General features: G+C 46.8%; 1 protein-coding gene across 2 annotated transcripts; it reads left to right on the top strand.

Annotated features, from left to right (window-relative positions):
- The first annotated feature begins 7100 nt into the window (after positions 1 to 7100).
- LOC135235209 (cell division control protein 42 homolog) lies at positions 7101 to 22373 on the top strand. Of its 2 annotated transcripts, none has more exons than XM_064300483.1 (6): positions 7101 to 7236; positions 11467 to 11610; positions 12234 to 12306; positions 12510 to 12619; positions 13353 to 13550; positions 20796 to 22373. In XM_064300483.1, exons 2-6 carry the CDS (start codon positions 11506 to 11508, stop codon positions 20883 to 20885), a joined length of 576 nt encoding a protein of 191 aa, XP_064156553.1. In that variant the 5' UTR covers positions 7101 to 7236; positions 11467 to 11505; the 3' UTR covers positions 20886 to 22373. The 2 variants fall into 2 exon arrangements, with proteins under 2 accessions (XP_064156553.1, XP_064156554.1); XM_064300484.1 differs by lacking the exon at positions 20796 to 22373 and adding an exon at positions 16991 to 17787.
- The last annotated feature ends 2781 nt before the right edge of the window (positions 22374 to 25154 follow it).

The following is a 25154-nucleotide window of genomic DNA, read 5'->3' as shown; positions in this document are numbered from 1 at the left end:
TTTACACTTAACATCGATTACATAAATTAAATTACAGAGCACAGTGCAAGTGTTCATTATTATATATACATTTTTGGCAATCACAAAAAAACCAAAAACAAATAACCAAACCAAAATGTTTATGGGGGAAAAACTGGCATGGAGGAGGACTGACTCCAGGCAGATCTGTTTCCACCCTCTGCTCTGTCGGGATGTATTTGTGTGTAAGACGCTGTCAGAGAGCTCCAGCCAGCCAGCATGGAGAGTGTGTGGCAGGACCTGTCATCCGCACACCTCCTCCCTGCTCTCTCCAGACCAACGGCCTACTTGTCAAGGCGTTGCAGTTGCCATGGAAAACCACACAAATATATACATTTTTTTTTTTTTAATCTCACCACGGGTTTCCTGGACAACGGAAAAACCACGGTGTGTGTTGAAGTAGGTGCAGGAGACATATTGTTTGTCTACGCCATGTTTTCAGTCACATCGACTGTTCTGAAGAAAATACAAGTACTCAGTTTCCTATACTAACCCTTGGGCTTCTGCACATTAGACTGAAGAGATTACACACACACACACACACACACACACACTCAGTAATAAACAGACAGGTAGACAGGTAACTTGCGTCAGAGGCAGCAAACAGCAGCGAGCAACTGGAAACATCACAAAGACTTACAAACACAGATCCTCACAGACACACACACTGGGGAGCGAAGCAATAACCAACAATAAAAACAAAACAACACTAGAAGCTAGAAGCAGAAATGGATCACCGTGATTGTGAGTACCCAACTCAATAAATGCTTGTTTTTTCTTTACCCAACGCCCACACTGGCCCTTTGGATAACAGGCTAGCTCACGAAAACATGTTCAATTTGGAATGCTCTGAGGTTATCAGTCTCAAAACAAAAGTTGCTATTTAGTACAATGTTAAAGTTGTAATGACACCACAGTTATCGGTAAGCAATGCATGTGTTATGTAATCTGAAGGACCAAAATGTGTTTCCTTCAGGGAATTTATAACTGTCAGGCTGCCGGTTCAAATCGAATCACTGTTTTACCCTTGAGGAAGATACCTAACCTTGAAGTGTTATGTGAATTATCCAGCTACACAAACAGGATACGGTTAATTTGATAAACATAAATGACCCTCTATAAGAGCGTTGGATATCTAGTTTCTTTGATGATCACCTTTGAGAAACAATGTAATTTGACCTGGAAAACTTGCTCCGTGCGACCATAGGAATGTGTTTTCTGTCTGTCTCATTTCCCCACTCTCTCCTCCACAAACATCAAATTAAGTTTATTTTTCCGGAGGTTTTCTAAATGTATACGTGTCCTGCGGAGTTTTCTCTCCTTTGAAAGTTTTATTACATTATTACCTTCTGGAGGGAACACAGCTCACCCAGAGCTCCGCGTGATCGGAGAATGCTACACAACGCACCTGGGACCTGTTTCACAAAGCAGGATTACTGAGTTAGCAGGATAAAACCACATATAGTTGAAATAAAAATTTTCTTTAGAAGCAGTTCCAGTTTCAAGCGGAAACGTATGCGGTGCAATTTGGTTCTGTTATGTGGAAAATATTCTGCCTGAAGGTAGAGATTAGAACTGGCTGTCTTTAACAATAATTTGTCTACAAATATCACCTGTGTTGTTTGAAGCAGAAGTAAACCTCCATGTTTTTGTTAGGGGTGGTCAATAGCAGAGCTGGATTATCCCCTAACATATTCATGTCTGATGCAATTATAAAGAGGTTATCATGAATCTGTTGATAGTAATATCATAGTTCTAATCCCTGCTTCCAACAACATCTAATTTGGGAGAAATAAGCTGTGGTCTGGTATTTTCCTTCATTCATTGCTTTTATGACTATGACCTGTTCATGTCGGTAACATTCATTATTTAAGGTAGTTGATTTGATCTGTTGAATATTGTTAAAACTTAATACATTTATTTTCTAACTGAATACTATGTAAAAAAAATGCAAAAAGCTGTGTTGGTCACTCTGCATCAGACCGTCTGCGAAATGCCTCTAATGCAATGTAATGTAATATACTGTAAAACCTTCAACAGGAGAGGCAACTCTAGGACACCCCAGATTTGTGTACATCAGACCTGACATGTGACCTTTAATTGCCCCAAGGACGTTTCTTTTGATGTTTGTGGAGGGGAGAACAGGGATAGAGAGCGAGAGAGAGAGAAAACAGACAACACTCCTGTCGTCAAACAAATTAAGTTTGCCTGATCAAATTATACTGTCTGTTTCTCAAAGGTGATAATCTAAAAACTAGATATCTGACAAGAGTATCTATTAAACTAATAAGACAGCGTATGAGAACTGGTTTGCTCTTTGGGGGGGTGGGGGGCACAGAATCAGTTAAACTGGGTGTTGCCGTAATAATGCTGTCTTGATTCCACATAAGGTTGTTTGTCTGTCTGCACAGGAAAGAATTAATCTGGGAACAACCTCATGCTGTGCTCTCATGCTATTCTCCTTTTTTTCTAATTGTTTCTTGGAAAGAGAGCACAACAGAAGAAAATGAGCTTAATTAGCTAATCTATGGCTCAGTGGTCAAAATGAACTATAGCCTTTCATTAAATTTCCAAGTCAAAACAGGAAGTTGTTTCCCATTGAGTATCTCTCGAACCACAACATATACTGGACCGTGTAATCTGTTGTGTGGTGTGTGAGTTTACCAGCTGCTGTCAGCTTTGAGTACATGCTGCTCTGATATATGTGTCAAAAAGAAGAAGAGGAAAAGCCATGAGTGATTTTTTATGAGTTTAGTGAGTGACCAAAGCTCTGGACATCGAACCTGTCATAAAATAAAAAAACTATCACAGAACACAGAGCCCGGCAAATTGTATTTGGATTCAGTCTTTTAAAGCTTGGTCGTCTTGCAGAATCACAAAGGGTTTCGTGTGGGTAATGCTCCTGGGTGGAGGTACAGTGCTTCTTAGATCCTCAAAATCCTTAATTCTGTGATCATGTACTGTCCCTAAAACCACATCTTTTTAAATCAAATCTGGAGCCTTTACAAAATAGTCATTTTGTGGTCAAATAATTATTTCATAGTTCATTTTGAGGTATACCTGGGATCATTGCCTTGCTGAAAAAAAGAACTTGCTGCCAAATTTGACCTTCTTGGGAGGGGGGAACACCAGGTTTTTAGGTCGAGATGTCCTCTTCAGCAGCAAGAGGCCTTCTTTGCCCAACAAACATACTGCTGGTATGCGTGGCCGAAAACCTCTGACCACAAACCCAGTTCCAATCAATGCCCAGCACTGGATATAAAAACCAACATAGGAAAAATGAATGTGTGTAAGACAGGACAGGAGAAAACCTGACAGGACTTTTCCACCTAAAATCTTGGAAGGGACCCCCCACCCCACCCCACCTCCCTGAAAAAGGAGAGTCTTTTTTTTTTGGGTTTGTGGACATGGGAAAGGAAGTCGTATTGTTTCTGGAGCTTGCGCCGCGCAGTCATTAAGGGGCCTAATTACTTTTCATCCTTCCTCCTCTTCGTTGGTCCGGGAGACGAGGGCCCCGCGGTGTGCCAGGGTGGGCTCAGAGGCTGGCAGAGTCGGGACCCTTTCTCTGCGGCCCGCAGTTCAAGTACCGGCCTGTCTGGAGGCCTGAAAGCCTCGGGAGGAAGGGCAAGAAAGGGCACTTGACAGACTGGCCTCTGATTGGCCAGGAGTTGTCGGGGGCCCCAGCAGAGCTGTTAATGGCCTGATTATGGAGTTACCGACGAGCGGAACGGGGTACCGTGGGAGTCTGCTTGAAGAACATGCCCCCCCCCCAAAAAAAAGTACTTCCCCACAGCATTTCCAGGAAAAAAGAAGACTGAAGTATTTTCCATACAGGCCAAGCACCAATTTAAAGTCAGTCATCAGCTAAACGATGTTAAACAACCAATGGCTCAAGAAGCCATTTTAGAATCTGGTCACATTGGGTTATTTTACTCCTCACTTTTTTGGAGCTATTGAACATCATTTTTATTAAATTATTAACCATTTCTGTGTCTCAATTTAAAATGTAAGTACAAGCAAAGGACAATGTTTTTTCACGCACCAGTTTTTTCTTTAAAATGTGCTTCTATGTCAGCGGCATTATACATGTTAAAAAAAAAAGGGACATTATTAGAATACTTCTTTTAACCATCCAGTGTATGATCATAATCCCATACTAATGTACGTATATCCAGGATGAGCCATGCAACTCCATTCAATCCTTTTTAGGTAGGAGGCAATAGTACAGCTATTGCCAAAGGGGGTTTAGCCCTTTGGAGAGTAGGTTTTGTGGAATGTTTCCTCAAAATTCTACGTCAGTGTTCTAGAACTCTTGAGCGATTGTTACATCAGCATTAGAATGTTCAGGTAAAAACATTCTAATCAGATATTTATGATTGTACTCCTTGAAGGGTTTAGCCAATTTTTTTGAACCTGTCGGTGTGTGGGGAGAGAGACGAATGATGGCATAATAGCTAGTCTTTTAAAAAATCTTTTATCAAAAAACACACCCCCCCCCCCCCCCAACACATCCCCCTTTGGGCAATTCTTTTGAAGCTCTGTTCTGTTATGTAGCAGATCCATTAGTACAAAACCATATAGCAGATCACGTACATATGTATCATGTACACCCTTCGAGATGAGCACGGTGTCCCATCCTCGTTGTCCCATCCTCACTCATCAGAGCACCGCGAGGCTGTCCTGGGTCGGCCCAAACATTCCCCTCATATCTGCGCCCTCCCACTGCAGCAGCAGCTGTAGGAGGCTGCACAGAGAGGTCTCAGAGTGGGGCCGCGCAGAGGGGCCGCACAGAGGGGCCCTGTTTGCTCTGCCCAGCACAAGGGCCCGGTCTGTTTCTCCCCTGGGCATCGCAGGCCGTTTGTGGCCGCGGCTCAGGCTGCGCTCATCAGCTGAATATGTTTGTGTTTTACATATAAAGTTTGGCATAGTCGCCCCCGCGCCGCAACGCCGCGGCACACAAACGGAGCGCGCGGCGGACTCAATCAGCGCCGTTCACCGAATGCGCCTCGGAGGTCTGCGTTGGGCCCGCGCCATCACTAGAGAATGCGAGCGGCACAGTGGCCAGTGCTCCGTGCCAATCTGTGTTTGAACCACACAGAGTCCATGTTGAATGTCAGTTTGTTTGCAATTTAAATCTTTTTTTGGGGGGCATTAATATTTGAACTTCTTGGGCGGACTTGGGATTCTGTTCTCGTAAAGCTTAAACATTACCATGATGGCCTCATTTTATGGATCTGTGGTGATTATTAAATATTTCAGAACAATAATCTTTTTATTCCTGCTTTGGAGCCCTGCTTTGTTTTACTTCTGGAATATGTAGTTTAAAGGTTGCCCACAGTTGTAAACAGTTTCTTTGTTGGGAAAAACGTCAAATTATTATTTTATTATATGAATGTAATGATACTATTAGATAGCTGTGCTTGCTTTTTCATGTTCATTTGCTTGCTTTGAAAGTCTTTATTGCAAATCAATATTTCATTAACAAAATATCGATACATAAAACATATAATTTTATATCAAATTTCATATCAAATACATATTAATCACATTATCCATGCATTAGTATACTGAATAAATCTGATCCACATGTTTGTCTGAAATATTGCAGAGATTATGGGAGAAATATAACATATTTGTCTGAAAAATGGCAGAGATTCAGGGATTATGGCAGAACTATGGCAGCTGAGTAAAGTCCCACATGCTGGCATTTGCTGAAAAGCGTAGGCATCCCTTCATTCATATGCAAAACCCCACATGCAAAAACTGCACATCGCTCAATGGAAAAACTGCCTTCATTGTAAAAAAAACAATCTCTTGCCATATCCAAAAAGTGAACAATAACTTCACCAGGTAACTGTGAGGAAACTTTCTATGCCTCCTCGGGCCATGAAGCAGTTAATAAATTTGAGAAACAGGCTCTGAGGGTACGCGTTACACCTCAATCTTGTTCTAAAAGTACATTTTGGTTCAGTAAGATCGCATCATCTAGGAGTGGATTAGTTGGCTGGAGCGGGACATGGATCTTGTGAGTCTATTCTTCCCTCTGGTGGCAAATTGCTGTAATTGTCCGTCCTTGTGATCCCCAATCTGTTCATGTTAGTACAGTACTGAGAAAGCATTGTTTTGATCACATGGACTGAGTTAGAGGAGCTTCTTGTAAGCTTGTAGGCTTCTATGCAAACATCACAAAGGCCATTGCAGTTTGAATACTGCCTGCATGTTCTACAAGAGGCGAACACACACTATGAACAATGTCTCTAGGGAATACTTCAGGGAGTGGCTGTATGTTCTGTACCACTGCCTGGTGTTTGTTGGTTTCACGTGTGGATTTAGCTTTTTCTATTTGCTACCATGAAGGGCCTTGTAGTGACAATTTGTTACATGCCAACGTAGGCGCATTAAGCATTAGAATGAAAGATATGAAGGGGTGTGCTTGGGCAGCAGTGTAGTATAATGGGTAAGGGACTGGTCTTGTACCCTAAGGGTCACAGGTTCTATTCCTGGGTAGGACACTGCCATTCCTACCCCTGAGCAAGGTACTTAACCTGCATTGCTCAGTACATATTCAGCTGTATAAATGGAAGCAATGTAAAAAAAAAAAAATTTTGTATAAGTCGCTCTGGATAAGAGCGTCGGCTAAATGCCTGTAATGTAATGTGCTTGAAAAGCCACATCTGTGTCAAGCCTTTGCATTACGTCACTTACATTGCATTGCATTGATTTAGCAAACACTCTTATCCACACAGACCTACGGTGTAGGAGAAACATCAGTGAGGTCACCTGATTTCTACAAGCAACAGTACCAGACCTGGCTAACAACATTCACACTCTAGCAAGCGTACATGCAACATCAATAAAGCACTACTGCAAACTAACTATGCTAGCCAACTGAATTGATGCATGATGATAAAAAGTGCACAACTGATTAATGTAATGTAAAAAATGTCACTTAATGTACTTAATCTGAGAAAAACTTAATCAATACACATACAAGAATAAATGCATGGCCGAGAACCTGTTAAGGTTTTCTGTAAGACTAATACTATTAGTAATAGTCCAACTGCGTTTAAAACGTCTCGCCTATCCTGTGTGAAGCTTTACGTCACCTAGATGTTGACGTTACGTACTACGCAACGTGCCCCTGTGGTTTTGACTGAGCGACCCCAAGTGCGAAGCTGCCAACGCCCGGCATAGAGGCTGCTCTATTGAGAGGAAACGGTAAGATAAATCATTCCAAATAATGTTTTTTTTCGTATTTTGAAACAATGTGTGTTTATTTACTTATTAATTTGTGAATCTACCGAACCATGTCCAGTGAGCTTTCTTAAGTTAGCCTGCGCTTCAGAACTCTCGTTTTTGTGGCAATGAACGGTTTTTTCTCATTCAAGAACAACGGCAGAGGAAAACGGAATTGCTAGCTAACGTTAGCCATCCTTAGCTAGTCTCTGAAGAATCAGATCAGTTATATATTTATGGTCTCCTCTAATGTAATCAAATAAACGGTGTCACTTGTTAATTTTCCGTACATCTGAATGTGTTCATCAAAGGCTGTTTCAAAATGGGAAAAATAAAGCCTTGTCGTTTTTTGATCCTGGTACCGGTCCAGAATGGCGATATCTAGCTAGTTGACTAATGCTAACTTGGCTTCTACTAGCAACTAGTGGTGCAGTGAAGAAGGAATGCTAAACTGTAGCTAGCTAGTAGACCATATAGTTAGCATATAATAGGTGTATCGTTAAGCTTGTGCCACATTTCAAATAATGGACAATAAACCAATTTGTCGGTAATTTTATGCTAACATATCACGTATGACCTCGGTTTATACTTGTTTAGCATGTATTGTTCTACCGGAAGCGAGCTAGCTAGCGAACAAGCCAACACCTGAATAATATGGACATGAATAAGCCAGCTAGTCGCGCTGTGCTGTGTTTATGGCTATCTTGGCTAGCTGTACATTCACTTTAGAATGGCCATTTGTGATGCTAACATTCGCTAATACGTTAATACGTTCAGCTATTCCTAGATTAACTTTGGAGGTTTGTTGCTTAGCTTTAACGTCATTGTGTATTTTGTGAGCTAACGGTACATAGTTGTCAACTTCAGGCGCTAATCATTAGATCAGTTCGCCTTCTTCCAGTCACGTTTAAATGCTTTAAAACCTAAACAAACCTAGTGCTAGCCGGCTATATAACTGCTAATCTTCAAAACATTACTAGCTGGCGTCTAGTCCAGTGTGTTGGCTGGCCAGAATATTTGTCTGGTTTATCCGATTAACTAAATTTGATAGCCAGGTGGTCCAAGGGTTTGCAGAAGAGGCTCGATAAACTAGACAGTGGAGATTAGGCTGTGTAAAGGACAGCCCTTGCTCGCCAAACCATCTCCTTCAGCCCGACTTCAATGTCAGGACTACCCGTCTTGGCAACTTGAACGTTACAATATTTCCAGAGACCGTGCTTGTCTTTAAAATGTCGACTAGCTAGGTTGGTTTAAAATTTGTCTTAGAATTGTCAAACTCTGCTGGTGTTGATTAGGCAGTTGCGTCTTTGCTTTGGGTTTGGGTCCGGGTTCGGATTCGGGTACCTGCGTAGGCCGCTTTCATTCTGGGACGAGGGCTGATTGCATCGTAGTTGTACCGAACTGCCGAACGCCAGTACCCTTTTATACTTAAATTGTCTATATATTGCTAGTACACAGTGTTGAACGTTTTGTCTGAGAGAGAACTGGGGACGTTGTAAGCAATTTCCGGACTTCATCACGGGGGCCGCCGTCGTTCCTAATCGGGGATATAACAGTCAAAGATACAAATGTGTAAATGTTTTCCTTATAAAGCAAGTGTAGCATACGAAGTTACTATACTAGGAGGAATCATACTTAAGCCCAGTAATACGGCCATTATTTTTACTTTTTTGCTTGAATTCTGTCCGGAAGCCTGAGAAATACTGGCCATGTGTGTGCTTATCTTCAGCTGGGTAAGAACATTCTTACTACTGATCTAAATTGTAGTGGACAGTTGGATTAATAGGTTGTGTCTTTATTGTCATTGATCCAATACATGAAACCCACTTAGCTGTGTTAGTTGTATTTTATTTGACGTTGTGCTTTCAATGAGGCTTGGCATAATGCTTCAGAGTTAATGCATTTAATATTTCACTTGGAGCAATGCTGGCTATTGAGCCTCACTTGCTTCAGTCGAGTGTAATTTCGCGCAGTCTCATCTCTCACCTCTCGAGATAGACAGGCCGTTTCCCACACTTCACCAGGCCTAATTACCAGTAACTGGCCAGGAAAGCAAGGTGCTGAACAGAGCTGTGTTTGGACAGTGCTGTTCTGGGCCATATATGGTATATCTTGCATTCCTCTTCTCAAAGATGGAGGTGGCCTGATGGTGAGAGTGATGTTTTCCTGGTTGGCCTGCAGTGTCTGTATTTCTGCCTGTGTGGGGAATTGGTTTGTCCTCGTAGGGCTGCAGTTGGTAGTGTCTGTAGTTCTGGCTGCTCGGGCCTGCGGTGGGTAGTGTCTGTAGTTCTGGCTACTCGGGCCTGCGGTGGGTAGTGTCTGTAGTTCTGGCTGCTCGTGGTTGTAGTGGGTAGTGTCTAGTTCTGGCTGCTCGGGGCTGTAGTGGGTAGTGTCTGTAGTTCTGGCTGCTCGTGGCTGTAGTGGGTAGTGTCTAGTTCTGTCTGCTCTGGGCTGCAGTGTCAGTAGTTCTGGCTGCTCGGGGCTGCAGTGTCAGTAGTTCTGGCTGCGTGGGGCTGCAGTGTCAGTAGTTCTGGCTGCTCGGGGCTGCAGTGTCAGTAGTTCTGGCTGCTCGGGGCTGCAGTGTCAGTAGTTCTAGCTGCTCGAGGCTGCAGTGTCAGTAGTTCTGGCTGCTCGGGGCTGCAGTGTCAGGAGTTCTGGCTGCTCGGGGCTGCAGTGCAGGGGTTGTTTACTGATGAACACCATTAGCACTGCAGCTCTTGTTTACAGTGACTCAGCAGGACACTTCTGACAGGCAGCGTCTGTGCCCACAAACACAACCTCTACCTGCATGTCAGTGCTTTATCTGAGAGTCAGTACTGCACCTCAGCATCAGTACTGTCACTCAGCATCCACCTGATAGTCAGTACTCCACCTGAGGGTCAATACTCACTCCTCCTGAGAGTCAGTACTCCACCTGAGGGTCAATACTCACTCCTCCTGAGAGTCAGTACTGCACCTCAGCATCAGTACAGTAATGCAGTGGGCTTTGGCTGAGGGTCACCAATAGTTGTAATACAGTCATACACCGTAGCCTGCCTCTCTTGACCAGAGATATTTACTTCTGGTTTAAAGATCATTAAATTACATCAGTGCACTATAAATAAATTTTAATTTCCTTTTTTGATGTGAAGTTTCTTTGCTTGATTTTTCCATTTGACCTCAGCTGATGGGTGATTATTTGTATTCATGTTGTTACCTGCAATCCTGTCTGCATCTGTCCCATCTCACTGGTCCTGTCTGGGCTGGACTCGAGGTGAACGTGAAGCTGGCTGTTTGGGCGAATCTGGTGTCGCCAGCGGTTACTCAATATTGGGAAGTGCATATGAGGAGCTTGGGGTTCACCTGACACCTCTACATTGATCTCTGTGTCGCTTGTCAAATAATGCTGAGCTGTGGAAGGTAGAGTCCACTGGAGACAGAGACAGTGGCCAGAGATTCAGGAGATGTGGGAGCGATTTAAACCATCGCAGCCCATCGGAGCGTCTGGCGTTTTTGTTTTACAATAATGTGTCTTCACTGCAGAGAAGGCAGCCTGCTCCGCTGCCGTTAAGCAGGTACCGAAACCAGTCTCCTGTGCTGCTGAGGTGTGAATCTAGGGCCGCGTTAGAGCTGTAGGGGTTTGCGGTGGCCCGTCTTTCCCAAAGCACGACCACATCGCGTCTCTCTCTTCTTTAGGCAAGCGTTAACTCTCCTCATCTGAAGATCCACGGATCTTGAAAGTTCTTCCAGTCTAAGTTCTTGAAAATAGTGTTGTTTTACAATGGTACTTAAAAGTGCTTGGGTTTTCATTTTCAGAATTTTGCCAGTACATCTTTTGCTGAATCTTTCCTTGGAAACCGATTCTGGGTTAGAATACACATTTTATTCAGAGTCATTAGGTTTTGGCGTGGGGTGAGAGAGTCAGTCATGGGATGGTGCTCATTATCAGGAAAATTGACTGTTTCCATTGAAGGGCCATTTTTATAATGCTTTATTAATGGTCAGCTTGTAATATAGGCTATTATATCGGTCTTGATTTTGGGGGAAATGGCCCATTGGATTAGTGTCATGGGTAAATGTGAAGGTCTGCGTTGTGGTAGCAGGCTTGTTGAGAATCCTCTGTGGTCATGTGATTTAACCAGCTAGTGTAGAGCATGAGATAGGTGTGTGTGGAGTGATAATCCAGAGTCTGCTCTACCATGCTAACACACTGCTCTGTTTTATCCCCAGCAGATCTTGAATGAGCCCAGTGGAACCTAACAGAACGCAGCTATGCAGACGATTAAGTGCGTTGTAGTGGGTGACGGTGCTGTGGGTAAAACCTGTCTCCTCATCTCCTACACAACCAACAAATTCCCCTCCGAGTATGTGCCCACGGTAAGTCCCTGAGCGCCAAGTCCGTTTCGTGTGTCAGGTTCAATGCCAGCCTTTCCCTGAGTGGTTTTGCTCCCTATTGGAGATGTTGTGACCCTTGTGCCAGGAGCATCACTTTTGATGCTGTCAGACATTTAACCACAGAAGTCAGGGTTAAGTCCAAGGCAGAAGGTCTGCGGTCTGAAGACCTGTAGGCTGATGTTTTTGTGAGATGGAGAGATCGAGCTTTGTGGGGCAGTTCTGAGATCAAAGTTTTCCATCACGCTCTACCATGAAAACTGGTCCCCTGACGTGCCCACTGAAAAATTTCCTTTGACATTTAGTTTTTTTTCAAATGGCAAGATGAAAATAGCATTTAGTCATTTTCTCTGCACGATGCTTCAAGTTTAGCCCCTGGCACTTGGAGTGTATCATCACAACAACTCATCTTTCTGAAATTTATTGCTCAATCTTACTGTGCTTAACCCAGCTCAGTGCATCGAAAATGTGAAAAAAATCTTACGACGTTCACTTTATGTATTCCATCCTGATGGCCCTCTTAAATCACATACCATAATAATCGCATACCAAATGAATAATAGTAATGGTTTGTATTTAATATCCATCATCATTTTTCTACCCGGCAGGTGTTTGATAACTATGCAGTAACGGTCATGATCGGTGGTGAACCCTACACCCTAGGATTATTTGATACTGCAGGTAAGTTACGCTGTTCTGTCTTCTGGAATGTTCCTGAGAATGCACTGACAGGGTCTAGCTTCATGATGTCAGTCTGCCTGAAGGAGTCCCTGTATGACAGAAGGCAGCTTCCTCTTCTATCCAGGAAATGACTGTGCCGTCTATGTTCGTGGTTCTGTGTGTGATGTCACAATGAGCTAAGATGGCCGCCCTCATTTCCCCAGGTCAGGAGGACTACGACAGGCTACGGCCCCTGAGCTACCCCCAGACCGACGTCTTCTTAGTCTGCTTCTCCGTCGTCTCGCCTTCCTCCTTCGAAAACGTTAAAGAGAAGGTGGGTTTGGCCTGCCCTGACGCACCTTGGTGATGCCAGTGGCTTTGCTTGTTTTCTCTGCAATGTTGGTTCTCTTCTGGTCCCCGAATCAGCCTGCCAGGACCAGGACCGGTGCACACCTGTGGTCTTACTGTCTCATAGTGTAGTGAACAGATGAAGAACAGAGTTGGATAATGTCATGGCAGATGGATAGACATGTTATTTTCCTCCATAGTGGATGTTCTTTCCACACCTCGTACAAGACTTCACCAATGCCACTTGTTACTGATTTGGCCATTAGGCCTGGCTCACATTTGGCTTTCCAGTTGATCCCAGAGTTGTTGGATGGGGTTGGGTCCGGGCTCTGTGCAGGCCAGTCAACTTCTTTCAATCCGTTCTTGACAAAATCATTTCTATATACCTCACTGTGTGTCCGGAGGCATTGTCATGCTGAAACAAGCCTTCCTCAAACTGTTGGGGAAGCACAGAATCGTCTAGAACGTGATTGTGTGCTGTAGCATTAACATTTGTTCTCACTGGAAATAAGGGGCTTAGCCCAAACCACGAAAAAACAACCCCACACCAAAGGGTGTCCAGATACTTTTGGTCATATGCTGTAGTTGAGTTTACAAAATGGGGCAAAACTCCTGCTGGAACCTGCCTTTTCCCGCCTCATGCACCTGTACCTCCTGACCTATAGATGGCGCCCTTGCGCTGACCCTCTCTCTCTCGCTCTCCCTGTCCCCGCTTGCAGTGGGTCCCCGAGATCACTCACCACTGTCCGAAGACCCCGTTCCTGCTGGTGGGGACGCAGATCGACCTGCGGGACGACCCCTCCACCATCGAGAAGCTGGCCAAGAACAAGCAGAAGCCCATCACCCCGGAGACGGCCGAGAAGCTGGCCCGCGATCTGAAGGCGGTCAAGTACGTGGAGTGCTCCGCCCTCACGCAGGTGAGTGACAGCCCCCGCCCCCCCGTGCTCTGACCCGGAGTGAGTGTGCACCCGTCCCACCCACTCACCCACCCACCCTGTCCCAGCTCCCACAGGCTTTCATTCATCAAGGTCTTTAGGGCAACACTCGAATGTTGAGCCTCGTGAATGGGATTAGGAGCGATCACGTGACCCAACGTGGAATTCAGGGGGAGTTTGGTGGTAAAATCGGTTAGGCTCACACCTAATTATCTGAAGTCTTAATTATTTCATTTTCTCTGATGAAAATCAAGCTTAAAATTTTTTTTTTTAAATCCTCGTTCTCTCATTTCCTGCTTCCCTGTACTTTCCTGTTCGCATTTGCACAGTGACAGGCCTGCCCCTTTGATTGACGCTGTCACATTTGCAGGGGACAGCCCTGCTGCTCATTTGATTGATTGAGCCTTTCAGATTGGTTAATGAGCAGGAGGGTCACACAAGCTACTCCAGGGGGAAATCTGCCCAAGTTAAATTTTGCACTGGTGCCAGGATGAAGTCAGGACTGCTTAATTGCGGTAGCATAGCGGGGGTCTTGGGGGAAATTGAGAGCCTGGGGACTTGATACGGCTCTGGGTGCTCTATAGACTGTACATAGTCAGGGGCTGAATGGCCTCTCATTATTACCATGTGGTACGCTGGTTCTCTTGTGATTCCAGCGGAGCAATCGCAGGTGAATGTAGTAGTTTGGCGCGCCGCAGTGTGTGTGGCGGCCATTTTGTCTTCAGGTCGCATAAACAATGTGCAGATGGCTTGCTCCGTGCTGCACGGTCTGGGATTCAGAGAACATCTGTGCTTACCGTGGACATAATTTAAAGCAAGACAAATGCGGTTTGCCACGTTCAGCAAGTGATAGAACTTAACTTGTCAAGCTGAGTTTAAGAAAAAGGTTAATGCTCTTAAGTTGAACGTAATGTTAAAGGTGTACGCTTAAGTCGAAGTTAAGGACAAATGTTGTTTGAATACAGGCCAAAGTTAAGGACGAGTTTTGATTGAATACAGGCCAAAGTTAAGGACGAGTGTTGATTGAATACAGGCCAAAGTTAAGGACGAGTGTTGATTGAATACAGGCCAGATCCTGATCCATGATCCTGTTGCTTTTCCTGGTGATCTTGTGTCCCCTTTGACTCTTACGCGGTCTGTAACTGTTCTATTATGACCGGCGGATTTTTGCGCAGTCCAGGTACTCCATTGAGCCTGTCCTTTAAAATAATGTTTCCGGCCATAAAAAGTTTGCTAAAATATCACATTGTGGAGAAACGGGCTGATTTGGCGGTGATGTATCGACGCAGTGCTGATGAACTGCAGTTCTGTTCAGGCGGTACCTCTGGAGGAGTTAGCGGCTGTAGGAGACATCATTCTCACAGATACCGCTAGCCTGCGGGTGCCTAGCATTTCACTGGGGGAACTTCCTGTTGCAGAACCCGGTCTTAAAACCCAGTCTACCCCTTGCGGGACGAGGCCAGTCATGTGATTACATAGCCGAGGCTCGAACCCGCACCCGGGGGGTGAGCACCTTTTAACAGCGCCCGGCCAATCAGGAGCCTTGGCCAGGTCCGCTCTGATTGGAGCACAGCGGAGGGTGTCGTACGCTCGCTCTCTCTCTCAGGATCGGGTCTGTGTGCCGGCTTGTTTTCGCTCCAGACGTAGGATGCCAGCCTGAGGTTCAGAGTCTGTGGATCTGAGCACTGAGGAGTAGCCGTAGACCCTCTGGCTGTCGTTCAGCCTGCGTCTGAATGAACAGGATGTGATGTCACGTGCCGGGGGGGATCTGCTCTAACAGGGACGTTATTGAAGATTTGAGCTCTGAGAGGGGTGAAGCACGCGCCCGTCCCGTAGTGTTTTTCTGCTCCGCCTTGAGCTGTAACCAAATTCGGCCGACGCGGCTTCACAAAGTGCTGCCTTTGTCCCTGTTCGTCCGCTTTTGGCTGTTTGACCTGCACTGTTAGGCCTGCTGCTTCAGGAGTTGTCCAGGAGTGACTGAGGCACTTTTAAAAAATGAATTCTTCCTTTATTTAGCCAGGGTAGTCTCCCTGAGATTTAAAACCTCTTTTACAAGAGAGGCCTGGTCAAAAAGCAGCTGAAGGACATGTTCCCGGCAGTGACTAAAACGTGTAAAAGAACAGGGTGTTCCGACTGCCTGACGGTTATTCTGACTTCCTCAGTCGAAGAACCTGGTAACTGACGTCCCGTGTGTTAGACCTGCGGCGTCTTATCTGTACACCGACTTCAGATCTGACTGGAGAACCACTGTCACTGTATTTACCATCTAGAGGCGAAATGCAGATTCTCTGAGTACCCAGTGAGGGAGCAACATTGTCAGTCGGTCGGGGTGGATGATTGAGGTACGCTTCCGTTTTTAGGGGTGCTTGGCTTCGGGCAAAGGCTCGGCCCTTTATCAGCTGTTCTTCAGAAACTGAACTGAAACATCGCGAAACGCAGCGTCTGTTCCTCACCGGACGTGCCCATAGGAAATCAGGAACACAGTGGTGCATGCGGCAGCATTTTTACTTAAAGACGTTCGTGTGCGTTGAGGGTCTCGACGAGTCTGGGCGCGGTGCAGGTTGTGGTGTTATCCTTCAGTCAAGTCAGCCTGAAACGGCCGTGCGATGTTAACTGAAGCCCTGAAAAGTGCCAAAGCCAACTGAAAACCAGCAGGCACTGCAAGTTAAACTGGAGTTAAACCTGCAGACCCTGGAACCTTCAGGTTGTCATCTAAATTCCTAGGCCACGCCCCCTATCATGCTGCTCATAGGTTGTATAATGCCCTGGAGAAGGGGTAGGGGTTGTAATTTTTAGGAAGTGAAGATGAATTCTAAATTATCCCATAAAGCAGTTAAGGTTATTGCCCCTCAATGAAGAATACATCTTGGGTTGAAATTTTTTTTAAAAGCATTATTTTCTTGCGCACTTCTGTCTGTTCTGTAGGTGTGTGTGTGTGTGTGTGTGTGCATGCGTGTCCTGTGTGTGCGTGTTCTTTGACATGATTGACATAGTTTTGTGTCCTTCGTATCTGAACTTATTTTCAAACAAATCTGCGAACTGTTTTCCCATCCTAAGCCCTGCCAGTTGTTTAGTGCTGCCGCGCTGTTGTGTGTTTGTTGTTGTCATTGTATTGCTTTGCATTGCCGTGTTTGTTGTTGTGTTTTGTGTCGTTTTGTATGGTCGCAATGTTTGTTGTGGTATTTTGTGTGGTTGTGTTGTCTTGTTGTGTGTTGTGTGGTGGTGTTGTCTTATTGTGTTTTGTGTGTTTTTTTTTTTCTCCAGGCTGTGTGTAGTGTGCTGTAGTTTGGGCTCTTGCTTGCTTCTCTAACCTGATAGCTCTGAGCGTTAACTCTGGTGCTGTTTTCTCTCTCTCTCTCTCTCTCTCTGTTTCTCTATGTCTCTCTCCCTCTCTCCCCCCCCCCCCCGCCCTGTGTCTGTAGAGAGGTCTGAAGAATGTGTTTGATGAAGCTATCCTAGCAGCACTCGAACCTCCAGAAACGCAGCGGAAACGGAAGTGCTGTATATTCTAGAGTCTTTTTTACACCAAACCCCCCCCTCCATACCTCCCCCCCCCATAAGAACCGTCTGCTGCTTCCTCTGCTCTCTTCCCGGCTTCTGCCCTTAACCCGCCTGCTTCCCCATCAGTTAGACGGCCGCCATGCTTCCCGTAGTCCCGTGTGTGCTGTCACCATTTATTTTTGCTGTTAATTTGTTTTTTGTTTATTATTATTATTATTATTATTATATTTTAGTTTTTCTACCGTTTAACCTTCGAGAATCCGTGTTCTCGCCTCGTTGCCGTGCCAACGTACGGATGCCCACTGCTGCTTCTCTTTCGGAAGTGCTGCTTCCTCTTGTGGTTGCTTTCGTCTCCAAGGTTTTACATCAGGCTGCTCTATATATATATTTTTTTTTTTTTTGTTTTTCTCCAATGTTATTTTATTGGGGGGCAAAACCTAGAAGTAAAAAAAAAAAAAAAGTATTGCGCATTGTGAAGTAAGGCTGTTTTCTTTCTTTCTTTCTTTTAAAGAAAAGACATTTCCATTACTTGCATCAATGTACATTTTTTTTGTACTAGAAATGTATCATAAAATGTTAACTCTAAATGTGATGATCTTTGGCTTAAGTTTGCAAATTGGATGTCCTTGGTATCAAAAAAACGAGATGTTTGCTGGAGAATGAAAAGCAGAATAAATCTTGTGACACGTGATTTGAATAAAGAGGAAGTGAAACTGAACGAAGCTTCTCCTGTGGGTGTCTGTGGCTTACCGCCGCTTTGCAAACGGTCTGACTTGCGTCAGCGGTGTTGGTGTTGCGTCATCACGTGTTGGAAAGGGGCGGCTGTATATAAACGCATGCAAATCCAAACCGTGCATGTGCAGGAAAATATCAAGCGCATGCATACAAACACACTGCACACAAATGAAAAACTGTGACGGCAGCCCAGGAGTAGTGTTGGGACGTGAAGGCATGCTACGCAGGATTTTGTAGCCTTGCTGTGGTCCTGTGTTTATAGTCAAAGGAGTCTCCTCCATCCTAAACCCACTCATCTCCGGCTACCCGACTCTGGCCGTCTTGCTACCTAACGTAGCTGGCTGGATAGCCAGAGGTAACTTTACTTACAGGTCCAGCAGAAAATATGCCAACTGGCGTTGCTTTTCATCCCCTTTGTGAAATTCCGTTGTTGAAATCGAGGAAAAGCAATTCCAAGGTTGACTGGTTTTTGAACGAGCTCAGCCGGCGTGTCATTTCGCTTCGCTGTGCTCGTGTTTCTTCACCTCCGCCATTGCTGTCGCTAGCTGGCTGCAAACGCTCAGCTGAAACCTGATCCCTCCCCACAGGCTCTGTAGCCACGCCCGCCCCTCCCCACACAGAAAAGAGCCTCACGCCCAGAAACGTCCCACATCGCACATTTTAGCAGAAGAAATACAGGCGGAGGAGAACAAATTATGTAAATGTGCACAAAGACAGCGACTGCCGGTGCATCACAGATATGACTGAATATGGTTATTGTATATTGTCACGGTAAAAGTCCTGCATAGTATGCCTTTGAGTCTCCTGACTGCGGAGGGTTGGCACATCTTACGGGTGGGGACTATGGTTATGTCCTGGAGCAAACCAGTCAGAATCCCGCTGTGTTGGATGTGTGGTAGATCTGTGCAGTAGCGAGCTCAGGATGGGAGAGGAGGTGAATAGAGACGGTGAATGTGGAATGTGTGTGTTTGAGATGGAGGCTTTTTGGTGCAACTCTCTGAAGGGACTCACCCTGCATGCATGGAGCACGTTATGTTTGTTTCCTTTGTGACATCAGCATTGTCAGTGGTGGTGTGCACGTACGTGCGTGCGTGTGCGTGAGTGAGTGGGTGTGTGTGCGCGTGTGTGTGTGTGCGCGTGAGTGGGTGGGTGTGCATGTGTGTGCATTCCTTCATTCAAAGGCTCACTGAAGGCAGTGGCCACAGGGGGCCGAACCTGGAGCTGTGCTGATTCAGCACTATTCTACACACTGCAGATGGTGTGGACCTTTTCCTGTAGGTGTGTGGATGTGTGGACCGGGTCCTGTGGGTGTGGACCAGGTACTGTGGGTGTGGGCCGGGTCCTGTGGGTGAGTGTGTGGACCGGGTCCTGTGGGTGTGAGGACCGGGTCCTGTGGGTGTGTGGGTGTGTGGACCGGGTCCTGTGGGTGTGAGGACCGGGTCCTGTGGGTGTGTGGGTGTGTGGACCGGGTCCTGTGGGTGTGAGGACCGGGTCCTGTGGGTGTGAGGACCGGGTCCTGTGGGTGTGTGGGTGTGTGGACCGGGTCCTGTGGGTGTGTGAGGACCGGGTCCTGTGGGTGTGTGGGTGTGTGGACCGGGTCCTGTGGGTGTGTGAGGACCGGGTCCTGTGGGTGTGTGGGTGTGTGGACCGGGTCCTGTGGGTGTGAGGACCGGGTCCTGTGGGTGTGAGGACCGGGTCCTGTGGGTGTGTGGACCGGGTCCTGTGGGTGTGTGGGTGTGAGGACCGGGTCCTGTGGGTGTGTGGGTGTGTGGACCGGGTCCTGTGGGTGTGTGGACCGGGTCCTGTGGGTGTGAGGACCGGGTCCTGTGGGTGTGTGGGTGTGAGGACCGGGTCCTGTGGGTGTGTGGGTGTGTGGACCGGGTCCTGTGGGTGTGTGGACCGGGTCCTGTGGGTGTGAGGACCGGGTCCTGTGGGTGTGTGGGTGTGAGGACCGGGTCCTGTGGGTGTGTGGGTGTGAGGACCGGGTCCTGTGGGTGTGTGGACCGGGTCCTGTGGGTGTGTGAGGACCGGGTCCTGTGGGTGTGTGAGGACCGGGTCCTGTGGGTGTGTGGGTGTGTGGACCGGGTCCTGTGGGTGTGAGGACCGGGTCCTGTGGGTGTGTGGGTGTGAGGACCGGGTCCTGTGGGTGTGTGGACCGGGTCCTGTGGGTGTGTGGGTGTGTGGACCGGGTCCTGTGGGTGTGTGGGTGTGTGGACCGGGTCCTGTGGGTGTGAGGACCGGGTCCTGTGGGTGTGTGGTGTGTGGACCGGGTCCTGTGGGTGTGTGGACCGGGTCCTGTGGGTGTGTGGGTGTGTGGACCGGGTCCTGTGGGTGTGTGGGTGTGTGGACCGGGTCCTGTGGGTGTGTGGGTGTGTGGACCGGGTCCTGTGGGTGTGAGGACCGGGTCCTGTGGGTGTGTGGACCGGGTCCTGTGGGTGTGTGGACCGGGTCCTGTGGGTGTGTGGACCGGGTCCTGTGGGTGGAGGACCGGGTCCTGTGGGTGTGTGGGTGTGTGGACCGGGTCCTGTGGGTGTGTGGGTGTGTGGACCGGGTCCTGTGGGTGTGAGGACCGGGTCCTGTGGGTGTGTGGACCGGGTCCTGTGGGTGTGTGGACCGGGTCCTGTGGGTGTGTGGACCGGGTCCTGTGGGTGTGAGGACCGGGTCCTGTGGGTGTATGGGTGTGTGGACCGGGTCCTGTGGGTGTGTGGGTGTGTGGACCGGGTCCTGTGGGTGTGTGGACCGGGTCCTGTGGGTGTGTGGACCGGGTCCTGTGGGTGTGTGGACCGGGTCCTGTGGGTGTGTGGGTGTGAGGACCGGGTCCTGTGGGTGTGAGGACCGTGTCCTGTGGGTGTGAGGACCGTGTCCTGTGGGTGTGAGGACCGGGTCCTGTGGGTGTGTGGGTGTGAGGACCGGGTCTGGTGGGTGTAACAGCTTTTTTGCCACCTGTGCCAGTCCCCACCCACTCCCCCTTCTCTGCCTCTGTGTTCACAGAAAGGACTGAAGAACGTTTTCGACGAGGCGATACTGGCCGCCCTGGAGCCCCCAGAACCCAAGAAGAAGCGCAAATGTCGCCTGTTATGAGGAGCCCCCCCACCCCACCCCTCCCCCCTCCCCCCTCCCGTTCCCCGTCCTCCTGTACCCCGCTCAAACTGGGCCGCCAGCTTCCTTCTCTAAATACTACTTTCCGTTTTTACTCCACAGTGAAGATACACTCAGAATGCTTAGTGAACCCGCAGCACTGCCGCACAGGGCGGAGCGGGTGAGCCGCGGGTGTGTACGGGCTGCCTCTCCGTGTCTGTGTCCCTGTTAGCGCTCGTTAGCGTAGCGCCGCAGCGGGCTAGCGAGGTGCTTAGCGTGATCACACTCCTGTCGTTTATGCCGCTTCGCAGTGACTCTTATTGTGATGTGATTCACTCGCCGGGGGGGGGGGTTGGGTGTGAGCAGGGACAGGGGGGGTTGGATGTGTTTATCCGAAGTGCCACATTGGACACGCACACACACACACAAACTAACGTGCGCGCGCACACACACAAACGCACACAGAACCGCGCGCACACAGAAGATAGCCCCTTGTTGCAGGGGTTGGGCTCAGTTGTAACAGCAGTCCTCATAGGATTCCACAACCCAGCACAGGAGCTGATTCCTAATGTTTGTCATTATATATATATATATATATATATATATACACACACACACATGCACCTACATATATACATATATAAACACACACATATATGTGTGTATATATATATGTACCATCATTAGTAATCAGTTCCTTCACTCACAGAATTTCAATATTTAACAGTCTCACTGCCCCGCCTACATTCAGTACTGTATGTCCAAGCATTTCAGGAGGCCTCCTCAGAGGGGGGGGTTTCATTTTTTTTTTTTTTTAATGTTTATTTTAATGGATAATGGCTCCCCTATCTAAACCAATGGGTGGATGAAGAGTGTATATGGGGGAGCCTGTTGGCACACACACACACACACACACACACACCTGCATCAGTGCCCCCTTTAGACCACTTGAAGGAAGTACACGCGGTGACTGACTAGTATTTTATTTTCTGAGATCGATTGAATTCCTTTGTTTTTTTGTTTGTTTTTTTTTGTAAGATGTGTCTTAGCAGATCGGAGGCGGTGTGTGACTGACTGAGGTTGCCTAGCAGCAGGGACCTTTGATAGTGTTAGCGGGATGAGAGGCGTGTCACCGCGGTGACAGGGACCAAGCGAAATTACAGCCCCCAGGTTTCTCTGCTCAGATTAACACAATTAATCATTTAAGCTGTTCGAAAAATGAAAGAAAAATGACTGGACTCCAGTGTTATACTTTTTTTTAAAATTTATTTTACCAAGTTTCTGTTTTTTTTTTTGTTTTTTGTTTTTCGTTTGAGCAGTTATTTTGTCATGATATTTTCCACATCTTTCACCAGCTCCGTCTTACGGCTTTTTTTTCATGGTAGGAAACCAAATGGTTTGATGCATGATTTTTTTTTTTTTTTGTTTTTGTTTTTTTGTATGTGCATTATTTTCAAAAAAAAGTTTTTATTAAACATCTACCTTAATGGCCTTCAGTGCTCTGTCCACCTGTTTGTGTGTGTGTGTGTGTGTGTGCGTTTGCGTTTGCGTGTGTGCACGTGTGCGTGTGCTGATGTGTGTGCGCGTCTGTGTGTGTGTGTGTGCTCGTGTGTCTGTGTGTCTGTGTGTGCGCGTGTGTGTGTGTGTGTGTCTGTGTGCGTGTGTGCACGTGTGTGTGTGCTCATGTGTGTGCGCGTCTGCGTGTGTGTGTGCGTGTCTGTGTGCGTGTGTGCACGTGTGTGAGTGCTTGTGTGTGTGCGCGTCTGCGTGTGTGTGTGTGTGTGTGTGCTCGTGTGTGAGTGCTTGTGTGTGTGCGCGTCTGCGTGTGTGTGTGTGTGTGTGTGCTCGTGTGTCTGCGTGTCTGTGTGTGTGTGTGCGTGTCTGTGTGTGTGTGTGCTCGTGTGTCTGCGTGTCTGTGTGTGCGTGTGTGCACATGTGTGTGTGTGCTCGTGTGTGTGCGCGTCTGCGTGTGTGTGTGCGTGTCTGTGTGTGTGTGTGAGTGAGGGTGAGTGTGCGTGTATGTGTGTGTGTGTGTGTGTGTGTGTGTGCGCGCGCGCGCGTGTGTGTTTTTGCCTCCAGATTCCGTCACATGCCGTTACTGACCTCACTTCCTGAAGAAACTGCAGCTGCAGCTTCATGCCGCCTAAATAAAGGTTAAACAGTAATTGATTATATGATCACTTTTATTTACTTTCTATTGGGATTTAAGCGGTGTGTAGAGGTTTGATATTGGAGAGCTTAGGGTTTGATAGACCAGATGAATAGGTGGTGCAGTCCATGGCCCTCATTGTTCGATTCACAAGATCGCTTTCCATGTTAGAACACTGATTGGTTGAAATCAGCGTGTCACTGCGTGGTTTTAGGTGGATATACTCTTTACCGTTTCATTACCGTTCCATTCAGTGAGCGTTTGCTAAATCAGCGTTTCCCAGCCTTCTTCCTTCCGCGGCACACTTTCCAAATTTACAGAATCTCATGGCACACCCCCCTCAAAAGCAAGAAAAATAAACACCCTGCAGCCCCCCTCCGCACACGCTCGCACGTAGGCCTAAATGTTCTTTTGGGGTTTTAATTAAGTGATATGCATTTTAATGACGTTTATTTTGGCTTTTGTGAATGGGATTTGTTGATTTAAGTTTTTAAAAAAAATTAATTTGAACATTAAAATGTTTTTTAAAGGGATTTTTCACACGGCACACCTGTTGGGAAACGCTGAGCTAAATATTTGACGTGGGGTCCTGTGGGATTTAATACACATACTCACACTCAGCTGAAATGTGAGTTGGTGAAACTAGCTGGGTTCATGTCACACTCGTGGGTTCATGGTTTGAAATGCATTCTGTTGTATTTCAGTGTAAGAGGAAGGTGTGGTTTGTGTGTGATGGGCAGCTGAACTCTGTGGCTGATCTGGTCACAGACTAGAGGACGTTTTTCATGCATGTGTGCAAGCTGTCGAAGCAGCCGTTAGTGCCACTGTTAGAAAATAACCTGGAGGTGAGACGAAAACTTTTTATTTCTTTATCATTAATCGCTAAAGCTAATGGCGGCCTTGACTTGACACACATAACAGCGAGATTTCACAGAACATCGGACCACATACTGTCCAAATAATTATTCAGGGGTAAGTGGTGTGGGAACTACTTGCTATTTGTTGTAATTGGTGAAGACTTGATCTTGTATCCTAAAGGTCGCCGGTTCGATTCCCAGGTAGGACACTGCCGTTGCACCCTGATGCAAGGTACTTAACCTGCATTGCTTCAGTATATATCCAGCTGTATAAATGGATGCAATGTAAATGCTATGTTGAAGTTGTGTAAGTTGCTCTGATTAAGAGCGTCTACTAAATGCCTGTAATGTAATGTCATGTAGTGTGCATCACGATGAACCTTCTGCAACTAGAAATTCATAGATACGCTTGGGAGGTCACATGACATCGTGCCAATGGACGTGTAAAGTTAAGCAGTTTTTTTTGTTGTTGCACAGAAACAATGCTGTACATTCAGGGGTTGCCATGGCAACCGAAGGGACCCGCCCAGATTCCAACATTCCGCATAGCTGACCTGGTGGGCATCAGTGCGTTTCACACAATGGAGAGCTTTTATGCTTTTGTAGAGTAACGCTGGCAGGAAAACACAGGCCTGCCGTCTACTGCCCCCTGGTGGACATACATATCCTCTTCCACTAGGGGGGGCCAAGGTTTAAGATAATGTTACATGAAACACAGAAAGCTTGCGCCTTGCATATTTTCCCCGGCTCTCGAGAGTGCTTCTTGTCTTTGTGTATGTGTGTGTCTGTGAGTGTGTGTGTGTGTGAGTGTGTGTGTGTGTGTGCGTGCGTGCGTGCGTGAGTGTGTGTGTGTGCGCGCGCGCGCGCGTGTGTGTTTTTAACAGGCCTCCCTCGTGTCCTCCCTAGAAGAGAGGGTAAAATAGCAAACGTGTCGTTCAAATCGAGAAATGTCAGTTTTCTTCCCAAAACACATTTTTTTTACAATGAATGTGACATTCGACATGGGAATTTGAAACAGGCCAGAGCACATTTCACTAAAAATAAAATCTCTTGCATTTCATGACTTAAAATAGGAGTGAAAAATGAGAGGAACTGGTAACTTTTCTGCTCTCACTCGAGGGCCGACTCACACAGCGGTTCATTATTCTATGAAGTTGAAAAGGACCGGAGACCAGAGGACCATTGTTGACGTGTCCTGAAACTGTAAAACAAACATGTTCCCTCCACTGACAGAGTGAATCTTTCCTGTCTAAATCAGAACGGCTT

This window comes from Anguilla rostrata, chromosome 11, assembly GCF_018555375.3.
Source record: "Anguilla rostrata isolate EN2019 chromosome 11, ASM1855537v3, whole genome shotgun sequence".
In the NCBI taxonomy this organism is placed as follows: domain Eukaryota; kingdom Metazoa; phylum Chordata; class Actinopteri; order Anguilliformes; family Anguillidae; genus Anguilla; species Anguilla rostrata.
The sequence above is the reverse complement of the archived record's forward strand: the minus strand, read 5'-3'. Positions and strand labels throughout refer to the sequence as shown.